The following is a 15705-nucleotide window of genomic DNA, read 5'->3' as shown; positions in this document are numbered from 1 at the left end:
CAGATAAGAAAAGCCATTAGCGTGTCCATGCTCAGTGGAGACGAAGCAGAGCACACGGGGTCCAGGGTTCCACAGGCACTTTCTTCCTCACCTTACTCATTCAGCAGGATAGTGGGCTTGTTCTTGTGCACCCCCTAGGGGGCTGCAGCTACCAGCGTCTCCACAGCACCCAAAGTGCACCCAGTCCAGACCAGGAGAAGCCAACAGACAGACACTGTTTTGAAAATGTGCTTGATCTTACAGATCTGGCCACCTTGAAAGCATTCAGACAGGCTGACTCTGTACTTCAAGCTCTTGGAAGTTCCTCAGTGTCTCTTCTGTACCCTTCTGTTCTGCACCCTCGCTCTGATGAAGCCATGTCTAACTCAGCTAAAGGAGACCAAGATCTCTTTGGAGCCTCAGCTTCTTTTAAACCACTCAGGTTCAATGGTGTTACATCTTTATGGCACTTGTCTTCCCTCTGTCCCACCATCCGCTCCTCCCTGAACCTCTAGCGTGTGTCTCCGTGTTTAGGAAGGTGGCTCTCCCACTCACCATGTGTCCACCCAAGCAGTCTTGTTTTAAATAGGTTATATATTAATTTTGAATAAAATCCAACAATTGCAAATGGACACACCCCCAAAACCAAGTTTCTCCTGTGCCTGTCCCGCCCCTCAGATCCCCTGCCTGGGGACCACAGATGCCATCAAGTCCTCCCACAGATCTTTTAATTATGAGCAAGTTATTATTTCACTTTTAAAAACCTTTGCAGCTGCCCACTTCCCTCCAGATCAGGCTCCACTTAACACCTTTGAAGCTGCAGTACCGGGCCAGCACCCACAGGTGCACCCTTACCATGTGCACGCAAGAGCCCCACAGTCACGGGGAAGAATTCCGTTCCAGGTCTGAAAGAGCCATCACTCCCAGCTCAAGGTCCCCCAGGGATCAAGGGCTTTGTGCTCCAAACCACAGCAACTTCCCAGGCCCTGTTTGCATATATTGTAACTAAAGCTGCAATCCACTGAAAGCCATCATTTCATTTTTTTCTCCTACATGCTCTTGCTCAACTTAGTTGCATATAATATAATGCATTTGGATTTTCTTCTGTATTTGCTTGGAAAAGTGTGTACTTTAAACCATCTTAATCTCTGCTGGTTGATGTGCATGCTGGTCACTACCTCCTGCATTCTCATGGGAGTATCCAACAGATCTATCCGTCAGTATTACAGAGCTCATCCAGATGTCCATGAAAAGTCTGCCTTTATGTTCAATGGGTGATTCTGATGTGAGAGTCTCTCCAGCTGAAAGCACCTCAGGCAAGTATTGCAAGCCTGGAAACATTTCTGACATTGCATTCTTTGGAACCTTCCATAGATATACCCTGAACTTCTAAGACCACACTGAAATAGATCAAGATTAACTTCATATTACTCCTTCATCATTGTGTTGCTTTCTACTCAGGCCTCCTCCCAGCTTGATTGGGGTATTAATTGCACATATTTGTAGAGTGTAGCATGAGGTCTGAACATGTGTATGCATTGCACAACCCTCAAATGGAACTGAATGATGCACTGCTCACCTCACACGTGCATGGTTTGTGGTGAGGACTTCAGGCCCAAACTCCTAGTGGTTCTGCAGTGAACAACACCTCATTGCTTACCATTGTCAACATGAGGGGCCGCCGTCCCCCAGAACCCATCCATCCTCTCCTGCTGGAGCTTTGCACCCTTCAACAACTCCTTCAATCCCCTCCTTGCCCCCCGACCCCAGCCCCTGCTGACAGCCATCCTACTCTTTTATTCGATGAGTTCCAATTTTTTAGATTCCATATATGTGAAGTCATCAGTACTTCTCTTTCTGTGCCTGACATATCTCACTTAGTGCACTGTTCTCCAGGGTCACCTGGATTCACTTCTTCTGGATGAGCAGTATTTCAGGGTGTGTGTGTGTGTATGTGTGTGTGTGTGTGTGGTGTTCTTCCTCATTCACCAGCTGATGGACACGTAGGTGGATGACCTGGTTCAGCTGCGGTGAACAGTCCTTCAGGCAGCCTGGGAGGGCTGCAGTTCTATTTTTATTCTTTCTAGAAACTTCCATGTTGTTTTCCACAATAGCTGCATTAACTCACATTCCCTCCAATATGGTACTGGGTTTTCTGTGCTCCACACCCTGCCAACAGTTGCAATCTTTATTTCCTTCATACTAGCCATTTTAACAATGTAAGTCGATGTCTTGTTTTGTTTGATTTGCATTTCTCTGATGACTAAGGATGTTGGTCACTTATCTTAGGCCATTTGTAAGTCTTCCTTTGAGAAATGTCTTCAGGTCCTTTGCGAATGTTTTCTCCGTCCCCTGTGCTGTCTCTCCCCCCGCCGGTGGTTCTCTCTCTGGCTGTGAACTGCCGTTTGATGCAGTTCCACTGTGTACATTTGTACACTTGCTTTTGTTGCCTGTGCTTTTTTTTGGGGGGGGGGGTGGCTATATAAAAAAAATCACTGGCCAGACCTATGTAAAAAAATTTTTCCCTATGTGTTTTTCTAGTAGTTTTATGGTTTTAGGACTTATGTTTAAATTTTTAATTCATTTTTAGTTCATTTTTTACACATGGTGTGAAATGGCAGTCTGATCTCATTCTTCCATGGATATTCAGGTTTTCCCAAAACTATGTATCCAAGATGTGATCCTTCCCCTATCATGTAAACTTAGCATTTTTATTGAAGATCAAGTGGTCGTAACTGATTACTTGGTTTTAGCCTCTCCACTCTGATTTATCTTTGTATCTTAATGCCATATGGTACTATTTTGATTAATATAATTGTGTTGTATATTTTGAAATCAGTAGTGTGATACCTCCAGCTTTATTCTTTTCACTTAAAATTACTTTAGTTATTTAGGATATTTTGGAATTAGAATTGCTTTTTCTATTTCTGTCAAAAATGTCATTGAATTTCTAAATAGGGATCACATTGAATCTATAAGTCATTTTGGGTAATATGGGCATTTTATAACAATATGAATTCTTCTAATCCATGAACCTGGGCTATCTTTCCATTTATCAATTTCTTTCATGGATGTTTTACAGTTTTCAGTGTACAGAACTTTAACTATCTTAATTAAATTATTCCTAGGTAGCTTTTGTAAATGAGTTTCTCTCATTTTTGGATACTTTTTACTAGAGTGTAGAGATGCTACTGATTTTTATTGTTAATTTTGTATCTTGAAACTGTGATGAATTTGTTTCTAACAGATTTTTAGTGATATCTTTGGATGTATACACAAACACACATACATATTCAAGTCATCTATAAACAGAGACAATTAAACATCTTCCTTTTTGATTTAGATGGGATGTATTGATTTTTCCAGTCTAATTGCTCTGGCAAAGACTTTTAGCATTCTATTAAATAGAAGCTGTGAGAATAAGCATTCTTGTTTTGTTTCTGATCCTAGAGAGAAATCTTTCAGCTTTTAAAGATTGCACATAATATTACTATGGGTTTGTCATATATGACTCTGTCATTCTGAGGTACATTCCTTCTATAATCTACTTGTTGAAAGTTTTTATCATGAAGTGATGTTGCATTTGGTCAAATACTTTTTCAGCATCTATTCAGATGATGTATGACTTTTATATTCCATTGTTAATGGGTGTATCATATTACTGATATACATACTCTTGCATCCCAGGGACAAGTCTTGCTGGGAGCCATTAGCCAAGTAGGTATGACAATTTCCTTGCCAGCGTACCCCATGTTGCTTAGAGGAAGGACTCGTGGAAATGGACTTGCTTTGGACATTTGCAGTGACATTGCATGTATGTTTGAGAAAGGTGACCTTGCTCAAGGACCAGGGCGGATCCGGGTTTAGGGCTCTCCGTGGGTTTAGGGCGGTTCCAGGTTTAAGGTTATTCCTGCTGGGAATAGGGCGTATCCTGCTGCCTGAGTTCCCCTTGAGTTCTCACGGGATTCAGACAGTATTTTTGGGGAGATAGAAGCCCAGTGGGCATTGGCAGTTCAAGACCTGCCCAGGCAAGTGTGTGAGATCCTTCGTCAAAGACACTAGAAAGGGCTGGGAAAGTGGCTCGGGAGTCGAGCGCTGGCCTCACATGCGTGACCTTGGGGCCTCCATGACTATGACCAAGGAGGATAGAAGGGAGGAGAGCAGGGAAAGGGACTGAAGGAGCCCAGTCCTCGGCCTTTCAGCCATGTGGTGTGGGACACGGCTACAAGGTCCCTCGCTGGAAGGAGAGAGCGAGACCTCCCTGGACACCCGGCCTCCTGGTGCCTGACACGTGGACGCCTCAGGTCCCAGAGGGGGGAGCAGTCAGTCTGTGAGGTTCCCAAACAGCCAGCTCAGGCTCTATGGACAGAGCAGGGGAAGGGACCTGGGTGACAGGGACGCCTCCATCTCTCTGCACCCCAGGAAGGGCACCTCTGGCCCTAGGGTTCTCAGCTGGAAGGTTCGGTCTTCATCGCTGGAAGGCGACCCACCGTCTCTCCTGTGGGCTGTAGGGAGGGTTTTGGTGAGTGACCTGATAGGACCTTGTGTGGCAATGATGAGGCAGGCACCCTGCCCTGGCCCCCACACCCCACAGAGGTCGGGAACGTGGCCCTGGATCTCAGGGGGCAGAGCGACCCGCACTAGCGTCCTGGCGTGAGGGGACTGCTACCACGCTCTGGACACCAGTCTGTCCGAGTTGGAGGAGACGGGCGCTGAATGGCTCCAGAGGACCTGGGGTGGGGTCTTCACGGGGCGAAAGCCACGACAGAGTTGTGTACTGGCGAGGCACGGGCCCCGGGGCCTGGTCCAGCTCCTCCTTTCTCAGCAAGGAGAGGTCGGGGTCCCGAACACACGGGAGCACCGAGGTTCCACAGACCCTCCTTGTTCTGACCAGGAAGGTGGCCAAGGTCCCGGAGGCCCGAGTGGGAGATGCCACCGTGGGCCACCCCCAGGTGTGAGTGGGCCACTCCTGGCTGTGACCTCACAGGGGCCAGCATTGTGAGGCCCTTGAGCCAGCGGGGATATAAGGCCGGGTCGAGGCTGGCACCTTGTCCACAAGCACAGGAAGCTCTAGGCAGTGACCTGTGGGACTCCCATAGTTAGCGCGTTTGGTGGTTGGTGGTTTGGTGGTTCTGGTTGCGGTCTCAGGTTGGTTCTCTGATTTGGGGCTTTCTGTTGGGCTTTGTTGTGTTAGTTTTGCTTGTGTTCTTTGCTTTGTTTGTTGTGTTTGTTTTTAGCTAGCGGGCTTAGTGGGCGTGGGGCGGAGGATGTCCAGAGAGAGCAGTGAGCGTAGTGTGGTGCGGAGGGTGCGTCGGGACCTCGCGGCCAGCTCCTCCTTGGAGGAAGCCCTCACGGGCCGCTATGAGCCCCTGGGGGTCGTCGGGCAGGGCAGCTTTGCCAAGGTCTTCCTGGCCCGACACATCCTGACGGGGACGAAGGTGGCCGTGAAAGTCCTGCGGAAGGGGGCGGGGGCCACCTTGTCCTGGGTCTTGTCGGAGCTGGACATCCTGAAGGGCTTGGAGCACCCGCACGTGGTGCAGCTGCTGGAGATCGTGGAGACCCCCGGCACTGCCTACGTGGTGATGGAGCACATGGCTGGGGGCCAGCTGGGCCAGCACATCCCGGAGGTTGTGGGCCTGTGGGAGGACGAGGCCCGCGTGCTGTTCGGGCAGGTGGCCAGCGCCGTGGGCTACTGCCACGCGCAGGGCATCGCGCACCGGGACGTGAAGGCGGAAAACGTGCTGCTGGATGCCGCGGGCCGCGCCAAGCTGTGCGACTTCGGCCTGGCCTGCAGGTTCAGGGCCGGAGAGAAGCTGGGCCTGCTCTGCGGCACCGTGGCCTACTGGGCCCCGGAGCTGCACCGGCGAGAGCCCTACGACGGCCCCGCGGTGGACGTCTGGAGCCTGGGTGTCCTCCTGATCCTCATGCTCACGGGCAGCGTCCCGTTCACCGGGGCCAGCTATGAGCAGGCCAAGGAGCAGGTGCTGCAGGCCAGGTACCACCTCCCGTTCCACCTGTCCGACGAGGCGCAAAGCCTGGTGTCCTGGATGCTGACCCTGGAGCCCGCGCACAGGCCCACGCTCCAGCAGATCCTGGGGCACCCGTGGCTGAGCCAGGATGGGGAACGCTGCCCGAGTCCTCCCGCCGAGCTGCTCCCCAAGCGCGCGGACACCTCCATCCTGCTGGCCATGCTGGACCTGGGCTACGGGCTGCAGGAGACCTGGGTGTCGGTGGCGACGCGCCAGTTCAACCAGGCCATGGCCACCTACCTCCTGCTGGGCCACCAGAAAACCCGGGGGGCGGGCTGCCAGGTGCGGCTGCAGATGCCTGGGTGGCCACAGGTGGGGCCTTGCCCGTCCCTTTGCATCCCCTCCAACTTGACTCTGGGCCCAAGGTGGGGCGTCAGCAGGCCGGCCATGCGCTCCTGGCCCCTCTCGGCCTGTGAGCAGCAGCAGCAGCAGCAGCAGCAGCAGCAGCAGCAGCAGCAGCCTGAGGAGCTCAAGCCTTCAGGGCAGGTGGGCAGCAGGAGAGCCAGCCTGCCCGCCATCATGCTGTGCAGCCTGTCGGCCAGCGTCCCTGCTCCCGGCCCCACGGCCCCTCTGCCCGGGTCCTCCCAGGCCCTGGCACCGGATCCCAGCTCCTCCTCCACCGCGCAACCCCCTGCTGGCTCCAGGACCCCTGGCCTGACCCGTGACACCGCCAGGGGATGGAGGGGAGTGGTCCGGAGGATGGCCACCTGTCTGGCGAGGCTGTGCTGCTGCGGGCAGGCCCCCAGGACTGGCTCCGGACGCTCCAACAGAGTGGCTCCCGCAGCTGGAGGGCCCGCGCCACCAGCACCAGCACCCAGGGACCCCCCGGGACCTGCCCCCACCAGAGGTCAGGCCCTCAGAAGATTCTTCAAAAACAGAGTGGCTCCCCGGCCAGCGCCCAGCTGAGACGCCCACGGAGCCAAGTAGGTGGAGCGGTGCTGCCTTAGGTCTCACGTGTGCCTTGATGAGTGTCATCTCCAAAGGATGAATGGACACCCTCTGCCCTTGGGGGGTGCCAGCAGGGTTAGGTCCACCTGGGCACCACAGGGCGGGCGACTCTGACTCCTAGCCCCTCTCATTGTCCACAGACAGGTGGCCCGGGTTCTACCTCACGAGGGCCAGCTGCTGTAGCGAGAAGTGCAACCTGCCCTGGCCGCCGCCTCCCGGACCCCTCAGGCAGGAGGACACCCGAAGACACCCGGACACCAGTGGGCCCCTGCGCCCCACCCGGATCCCACCTCAGGGACTTCTCCTTGGACACGTGCCCCGCCCTGCTCTCCTCTGCTCTCTCTCCCACCCTCTGGGGCAGAGATGCTTCCCGATAAGCTCCTCATCCATTCGCGTGTCCCACGGATCTTGGAATAAATTGGGTGCTCCGTGGGGATCAGCTGTTGCGTTCCTTGGCCGCCTCCTGGCAACAGTGGGAGAGTGGGTGGTGGTGTCACAGTGGGGAAGGTGTAAGGGAGCAGTGACAGGGAGCCCTCCGGAGGTCCCCAAGGGCAACACGTGACCCAGAGTGGTCCCAGGGGAGGAGGCTGGGTGGGGGGCAGAAAGGCAGACCTTGTGCCTGGCCTGACACTGATGGTGCCCGGTCACCACTTTCAGAAGGGAACCCTGGACAGAGGAGCCACAAGCCCAAGCCCATCCTGGGGGGACACCCAGAGTGGCACGAGGAGGCACCGTGTCGCAGGCCCCGGGGGCAGTCAGGGTAGAGCTGTGGGTGCCTCCCCCAGAGTGGCTTGGGGGCTGCCGCTTGGTCCCTCCTCTGAATGTCCCTGCCAGGGCCTGGCTCTTGCCCTGGTGAAGCTTTAACCTCTCTAGGCCTTCGGCTGCGCAGGACTGTCCCTGTGAGCGTCCTGACCCGGGGACGGGCCCTTCAGCCTGCCACCCTGAGCTCCCCAGGGCTGCTGAGCAGGGAGCAGGACCACCTATGGGTGGGGGAGCTGGGGCGCAGGTGTGGGCAGGGGAGGGTGTGTGGCCAGAGCCCCCAGCCCCCAGGAGTGGAGGGCTGGCTGGGAGGAGCCGTTTTCCGGGTCTAGTGTTTGGAGTGAACCTTTCAATTCCCATCCCTTCGACTCGGGGTGTGGGCTCTGTCCCCCTTTCTTTGTGATCCCCGCGGGGTTTCCCTTTGACGTGGGTCAGAGATCCCAGTCTGAAGTGAATGGAGGGCAGCCTCACTTCCATCCTGTACTAGATGCAGACCCCACCCCCTCCCCTGGGTCTCTGATGTCACAGAGCCACCCGTGTGTTCCTGGTGGGTTTGGTACCGCAGACCCTCCACTGAGTCGTCTGAATTGGTCCCTTCCCCATGGACAAGAAAAGTGAGGCCAGCTTTTGTACTTGCCAGGAACTGGCCTTTCCAGAGACCCCCTGATAGACCCAACCTGATCTTTTCTTAAAATTGGGCATCTCGCCACAAACCCATGAAAAGATAATTTCGGCTTTACTATAAATTACTGCAAATTCTGAACCTACTTGGAATGCCTGCCCATGCCCTGAACTCACCCATGTCCGGTTTTCCCTGACCAGATCACAACCCTTTCCTCAACCTTAGTGAGGCCTCATAAATTCTGGCCTTCCCTGGCTGGATAATGACCCTTTCTGAGTCTCTAAGATCTCCATAAATTCTGATGCCAGGGCCAGCACAAATGTAAACTTGTGTTATGCTCCTCAGAGTGTTGTTATCTGTAACCCCCCTTTGTGTCACTTTTTGGGCTATAAACTGGGCCGCAAAGAAGCCTCGCCGCTGTCCTTGGCTCCCACGATTTTGATGGGCAAGGTAGCCCAGCCGGTCGTAACAATAAGCTTGCTTTAATTTGATTTTAATTGGAGTCAGTGGTCTTTTCTTGCGTCCTGGTCTAACACCCTGTGTCTTCACCCATCTCTGAGTCCCTGCCTAAGGTCGTTCAGTCCACCACCAGGGACTCCTCTCGTGAAGGGCAGGTGCAGGGGAGACCGAGTCCCTTGGTTTCCCAGGGCCGTGGTTTCAGGAGTGTGTTTCTCCCAAAGTGCTGCTGAAACTCCCCTCCCTTTGAGGGTATGGCATTTCGAGCCTTCAGGAGGGTGAGTGCCGCGGTCCGGCTGCAGCAAAATAACCGGGAGGTGACAAGCAACTTGTGTGCATTGATACAGCAGGAGTGGGAGCCGTTTATTGTAGGACAGGAGGGGTATATATACATAACTAATTCCACACAGCTTATCTTAATTAACAAACTAGATATAGCAGTCAACCAATAAGGAATCATCATCTTAATGATTACACACAGCTTAACATAATTGACATAATCTAGACACAGCAGTCAGTCATTAAGGAATCTCTATCATCTTAATGGCTCGCTGGTGTTACTTCTCAAACCACTGCCTCTGGCAAGATGCCAGGTGCCATCTTGAGTTGTTTATGGACCCTATCAGGTGAGGCCCTGGGGCCCTGGCTCCCCGAGGGGATGTGTGCCTCAGGGCTGGACCTCGTCTTCATCTAGGGGTGGGCCTTCAGCTACCCTGAATTCCAAGGGGTGCAGAGCACAGAGCCACACATCCTGAGTGTCCTGGGGACAGGAGGCATCAGGGATGATGTATGGCCTGAGACACAGCGTGGAGGGGTGGGGGAGGGCAGGAGCTGCTCTCCAGGCCTGTTCCAGGTCCCCAGGTCCCAGGGTGCCTTCTTAGGCCCTGCATGTGTGGACTGAGAACCCATCGGGCAGCTGGCACCTGGTTCTGATGAGCCTGAGGAGTGTCTAAGGGCTAAGCAATGGCAGGCCTTGCCTGGGGTGGGGAGCAGCTGCCCTTCTCCTCCTCCTTGGTCCAAGCTCAGTTCAGATCTGAGGAGCAGGGGACCTCTGGAGGACGCAGCTGGGAACCAGGGGAGCGACTTGAGTTGCAGAGATGGTTAAAGGTGCCCAGTGGGCTCTGGGATGGACAGTGACACCATCCCCAGGAGGAGGAAGTCCCCAGAGCCATCCCTGAGACAGGAGACCTACTGCAGACTAGACTGTGAGCAGCAGAGGCAGGGAGGGGAGGGAGTGGAGAGGGAGGGCCAGGGAGAGAGGCAGGAGCAGGGGGGAGGAGGGGGGAGGGGGAGGGCTGAGAAGGGCAGGAGACAGGGGAGTGAAGGGCAGGGGAGGAAGGAAGGAGAGGGAAGAGGGATGGGTAGAGGGGAGGGGCAGAGTGCAGGGTCCTCCTGGAGAGCAGGGGGGAGAAAGGAAGGAGGGCAGAGGGCGGGTGGCCAGGGAGGAGGAGGAAAGGCTGGGTGCAGGGGGGTGGAGGAGGGGGGGCAGGTAGGAGGGGTGGCCCAGAGCAGGGGCTGGAATGCAGCCCCTGCAGGAGAGCCAGAGGGAGCAGCTGGCTCAGGAGCAGGCAGAGCGTGGGGAGCACTATGTGCATCCTGTGCATGGTCCCTGTCTCCCTGTTTACCTTTGGCCTGTGCCTGTTCATCCAGAAGAGAAGCTGTGTGCACTCCTCCTCCTCCACGCAGACAGCTCTGGTGCTCCTCATCCCTCGGGCCTCCTGGGCATGCATTCATATGAACCTTTAGACTCTAACCCGACTTTGAATGTCGGTACTGTCCATGGCTCCCGTCTGGGTGGGAAGGATCTTGTGTTCTCACCTCAGGATCTGTGCAGCACCCCACAGTTCCTTCTATTGAGCTCCGTTGCCACCAAGACCTAAAACCCAGGGAGGTGGAGGACAGGGCCAGCAGAGGCAAGGTCACTGGATTCCAGAAGTGACTCAGGACACACAAGCTGTCATCACAGCACGAGTGGGTCTGGATCTGGCCAGGGACGGTGTGTCTGCAGCTGTGTGTCTCCACTCTGCATGGGGTGGCTCAAGTCCTGCACGCCACTCATCGCAGGTCCTCCTAAGGGAACCCGATCAGCTGGAACCTCTGACCTACAACTTTTAGATACCTAAGAAATTCAAAAGTTCTGCTTTTCTGAATTAATTCCCAGGAAAATATTCCTATACACTTACCTGGGGATTAAAACGTCTCAGTCTATAGAGTCAATTGTATTTTAAGTGGTCCATAAGGATAAAAACAAGAGAAGTAAAATAAATGTGTAGAAACTTCCTTAATTTCTTTTATTATCTTTTCCCTTAGGTGATGAGAACAGGAAAATAACATCGATGTGTTCATAAACCTTGGGAGAAGGAAGCACCAGGTCTGTGCTGGGGTCATGGTCTGGTTTCAGTGGAGCTTGGTTTTGCACCTGAACCAACCCCCATTAAGAAGCTGGATCATAGAGAGTGGCTCCCGGCCACTGGAATTCCTTGTCCCATGAAATGTCCACAGAGAGCCTGGACCTCTGCTCTTGGAGGACTCTGCCTGGCCTTGAAACCCCTGCCCTCCCCTCACGGGCCAGCCGCCCTGCAGGCCGGCCCAAGCAGGGGGGATCCTGGCAAGACGCAGCAGGGCCAGAGGGCACCTCCTCCCGGCTCCCCAGGGATGCAAGCGTCCTGCTCTGGACCCAGGGGCAAGACAGAGCGTCTGTGGTTCCTCACCTGCCCTTCTGCCCACTGCTGCCAGCATGTTCAGGGAGGCCCTGTCAGACCTGATGCCAGGGCTTCACACACACTGGTGGAGGGGCGCAGCCGGGGTGCCCTCTGTGACTGGCATGGGGAGCGAAGCCCACCCAGAACCCCCTCGTGCAACCTCGCAACAGGTCTGTCAGTGCTCAGCAGAGCTCTCCCAACCTTGGTGCTTGTGCTAGAGAGTTTGACTGAAAGCCATTTTAAATAAAGGCCATATGAATCTTAAAAGCACCCTTTACTTTAGAGGGTTCTATGAAGTTAAATTTTGGGGTGCCTGTGTCATGTGCTCATTACCTGCGAATCCAGATATGTCCTGAAGTGACAGTCTCAGTGATGACAACTGCCACTCCATTCACTAACTCTCCCTAAGACCGCGACACTGCTTAGAGCCCGGGGGACAGGAGGCTACGGGACCCTGAGGAGGATGCTGGAGCAGGAAATCCCACTGGCCGGCCACAGACCACCTTGTGTCCACCAGACTCACTGCTCGTCTCTCCAGTGAGGGGCTGTCCTGAAATGAATGAGGACGCATTGATTCAAGTGGATTTTAAAATGAGTAAAGCTGATGATGGACTTGACATTTTCCTTAACGAAGGAAACACACACACACTACACACAACATGACACACACAGCACACATACACAGCACACATACCACACACAACACACATAACATGCACGTTACACACATACACAAGATGCACACGCTGTGTACACAAAGCACATATATGACACACAACACCCTCATGTACACATGCACACACATACACAGTGCACACAGGTGTGTACACACGACGCACACCCACATGCATGCACAGTACACACATACATGCACACAAAACACCCTCAAATACACATGCACAAACATAAACAGTGCACACAGGTGTGTACACACGACGCACACCCACATGCATGCACAGTACACACATACATGCACACACACAGGCCACACCCACGTATGCATGTGCACACACACATACATAGACACACACTGCACAGGACCGAGGTGCATATGATCTTTTCAATCTAAAACATTGTAGTGTCCAGGTCATCCTGAAATCGACACACTTCAACCTTTCTCACCTCTCAGTTAAGTGTACAAAATGGTGGTGCATCTGGGGAGAGAGTCAGAGGCCAGAGGCACTGTTATGTGCTTAATTCTTCTCTCGTTCCTTCTAGTACGTTCCTACACATTGAGAAAATGAGTGACTCTCAGACCAGGAACCGAATTTGAAACTTGGATGGTTTCAGATCATTTATTTTCAACACTATTGAAGGAAGACCTGACTGAACTGTTGGCTGGCAGATAATGAGAAGCAGTTTCCTGGTAAAAGACACGCAGGAGAGCCCACACCAGGCGTGTCAACACGCTCTTCTCACCCAACACTCTGTTGGAGTCTCGCAGGGCCCAGGATTCTCCAGGAAAAAGACTCTCCAGGACCCAGACTCTCCAGGTCTAGACTCTCCAGGACCCAGACTCTCCAGGACCCAGACTCTCCAGGACCCAGACCTTCCAGGGCAAAGACTCTCCAGGACCCAGACTCTCCAGGACCCAGACTCTCCAGGACCCAGACTCTCCAGGACCCAGACTCTCCAGGACCCAGACTCTCCAGGCCCCAGACTCTCCAGGGCAAAGACTCTCCAGGTCTAGACTCTCCAGGTCTAGACTCTCCAGGCCCAGACTCTCCAGGCCTAGACTCTCCAGGTCTAGACTCTCCAGGCCCAGACTCTCCAGGCCCCAGACCTTCCAGGACCCAGACTCTCCAGGCCCAGACTCTCCAGGCCCCAGACCTTCCAGGACCCAGACTCTCCAGGACCCAGACTCTCCAGGCCCCAGACCTTCCAGGACCCAGACTCTCCAGGCCCAGACTCTCCAGGCCCAGACTCTCCAGGCCCCAGACCTTCCAGGACCCAGACTCTCCAGGACCCAGACTCTCCAGGACCCAGACTCTCCAGGCCCAGACTCTCCAGGCCCCAGACCTTCCAGGACCCAGACTCTCCAGGCCCAGACTCTCCAGGCCCCAGACTCTCCAGGTCTAGACTCTCCAGGACCCAGACTCTCCAGGACCCAGACTCTCCAGGACCCAGACCTTCCAGGACCCAGACTCTCCAGGGCAAAGACTCTCCAGGACCCAGACTCTCCAGGACCCAGACTCTCCAGGTCTAGACTCTCCAGGCCCAGACTCTCCAGGCCCAGACTTTCCAGGTCTAGACTCTCCAGGCCCAGACTCTCCAGGTCTAGACTCTCCAGGCCCAGACTCTCCAGGCCCAGACTCTCCAGGTCTAGACTCTCCAGGCCCAGACTCTCCAGGGCCCAGACCTTCCAGGACCCAGACTCTCCAGGCCCAGACTCTCCAGGACCCAGACTCTCCAGGCCCAGACTCTCCAGGCCCCAGACCTTCCAGGACCCAGACTCTCCAGGCCCCAGACTCTCCAGGGCAAAGACTCTCCAGGCCCCAGACTCTCCAGGACCCAGACCTTCCAGGACCCAGACTCTCCAGGGCAAAGACTCTCCAGGCCCCAGACTCTCCAGGACCCAGACCTTCCAGGACCCAGACTCTCCAGGGCAAAGACTCTCCAGGCCCAGACTCTCCAGGCCCAGACTCTCCAGGCTAGACTCTCCAGGACCCAGACCTTCCAGGACCCAGACTCTCCAGGGCAAAGACTCTCCAGGGCCAGACTCTCCAGGCCCAGACTCTCCAGGCCCCAGACTCTCCAGGACCCAGACCTTCCAGGGCAAAGACTCTCCAGGCCCCAGTCTCTCCAGGCCCCAGACCTTCCAGGACCCAGACTCTCCAGGGCAAAGACTCTCCAGGCCCCAGACTGTCTAGGTCCCAGACTCTTCAAGGCCCAGACTCTCCAAGCCCCTCGAACTTCCCCTCTGCGGCTCCGTGACTGTGAGCTGCCGTGAGAAACCAGGCACCGAAGGGGTTTGCAAAATGGGAAACGTTCCTGTTCTCACTAGTTTTGACATATTCTTCATTTTAAAATGTGTTATTTATGGTTACATGAAATAGATCTATTACTTTTAAATAAAAAAGTTAATCTTAAGTTTTTTATTTCAGTTTCTAATGCAGTAAATATTTATAAATAAGGCCCACATAAACCAAAACTCTTTGGGATCTTTATAATTTTTACAAGTGTAAAGGGGTTTGAGCTAACAATATTAGACAATATTGATCTATATAAATAAGAAAATAATTGATGGCGAAAACTGTCTTAATATAGCAATAAGTAATATGCATCCACTGGTAATTCAGCTGTTGAAAATCTCCAGATCTGCCAGATCTGTATGAAGATACATATTTCCAATAATATTTTTCTTTAATAACTTGTCAACCCCTGTGAAGTAGTCCTGCTATACTAATCAGCCGTGTTCTGCAAAAAAATCACTATAAAACAGTCCAGAGGAAAATATTAACATTTCAAGCCTTAGAGCCACAGGAAAAATTTTTAATTCCATTTCGATTTAATACAATTTTTTGGAGAGTAGTAAAATAGGCACATTAATGAAAGATAGTCAAGGAAAAACATTGTTTCCTTAGGAGAAAATCACGTAGAATAATTGTGCACGGGTGGCCAAGAGCCAGGAGCCCACGTCCACCCGTGGTTTGAGGAGTGGGGCCCACAGAGGCCAGATGCTGGGAGCTGGACGGAGCAGAGCACAGCGACTCTGCTTTGTTCCTGCTATCTACAAACTAGTAACTTCGCCTAAACGCATCCAGCACATCTCAGTAGAGGTCAGGTGCTCCCGGGCCAGAGGCAAGCAGATTCCTCACCAGGACACGGCAAGCAGCAGGGGTCAGCTCCCTGCTGCACGTCCCAGGGAGCAGGGACTGGCCCAGAGGCAGGCCTGCAGGGGAGCAGTGGGGGGTGTGTGGGTCCAGCCACTTCAGAGCAGGCGGTGAGCACCCCACCTGGCCCCCGAGGACCATGGCTCCCAGATGCTGTGCCGTTAACAGGTTCCCTCTTGGAGCCCAAGCTGCAGCGAGGAGCCAGGGTCACAGCCAGGCCAGCTCCAGGCCCCCCAGCTGAAGGAACTTGGCTGTGTTACCCCGGGTGATTCTTTTCAGACGAGGCCTGTCAGAGAACGGTGGTCCAGACCCTCGTCCCCGTCGTCATGGAGAGTAAGATGTAGGCAGGTGGACGCGACAGCCTGGCCCTCGTGGGT

The 15705-nt window shown here is 53.9% G+C and overlaps 1 protein-coding gene across 1 annotated transcript; it reads left to right on the top strand.

Moving 5' to 3' along the window:
• The first annotated feature begins 2526 nt into the window (after nt 1-2526).
• On the top strand, nt 2527-8199 carry LOC124094392 (sperm motility kinase 2B-like). Its single transcript, XM_046447085.2, has 2 exons — nt 2527-6931; nt 7097-8199. Exon 1 carries the CDS (start codon nt 5247-5249, stop codon nt 6912-6914), a length of 1668 nt encoding a protein of 555 aa, XP_046303041.1. The 5' UTR covers nt 2527-5246; the 3' UTR covers nt 6915-6931; nt 7097-8199.
• Nucleotides 8200-15705: the final 7506 nt, after the last annotated feature.

The sequence above is a fragment of the Marmota monax genome, unplaced genomic scaffold (genome assembly GCF_021218885.2).
Source record: "Marmota monax isolate L192 unplaced genomic scaffold, Marmota_monax_Labrador192_F-V1.1 WCK01_AAM20220418_F8-fsc01186, whole genome shotgun sequence".
NCBI lineage: Eukaryota > Metazoa > Chordata > Mammalia > Rodentia > Sciuridae > Marmota > Marmota monax.
The sequence above is the reverse complement of the archived record's forward strand: the minus strand, read 5'-3'. Positions and strand labels throughout refer to the sequence as shown.

What these genes read in the sequence shown, in the direction of transcription:
- LOC124094392 (XM_046447085.2), top strand. Translation starts at nt 5,247, where the DNA reads ATGTCCAGAGAGAGCAGTGAGCGTAGTGTGGTGCGGAGGGTGCGTCGG.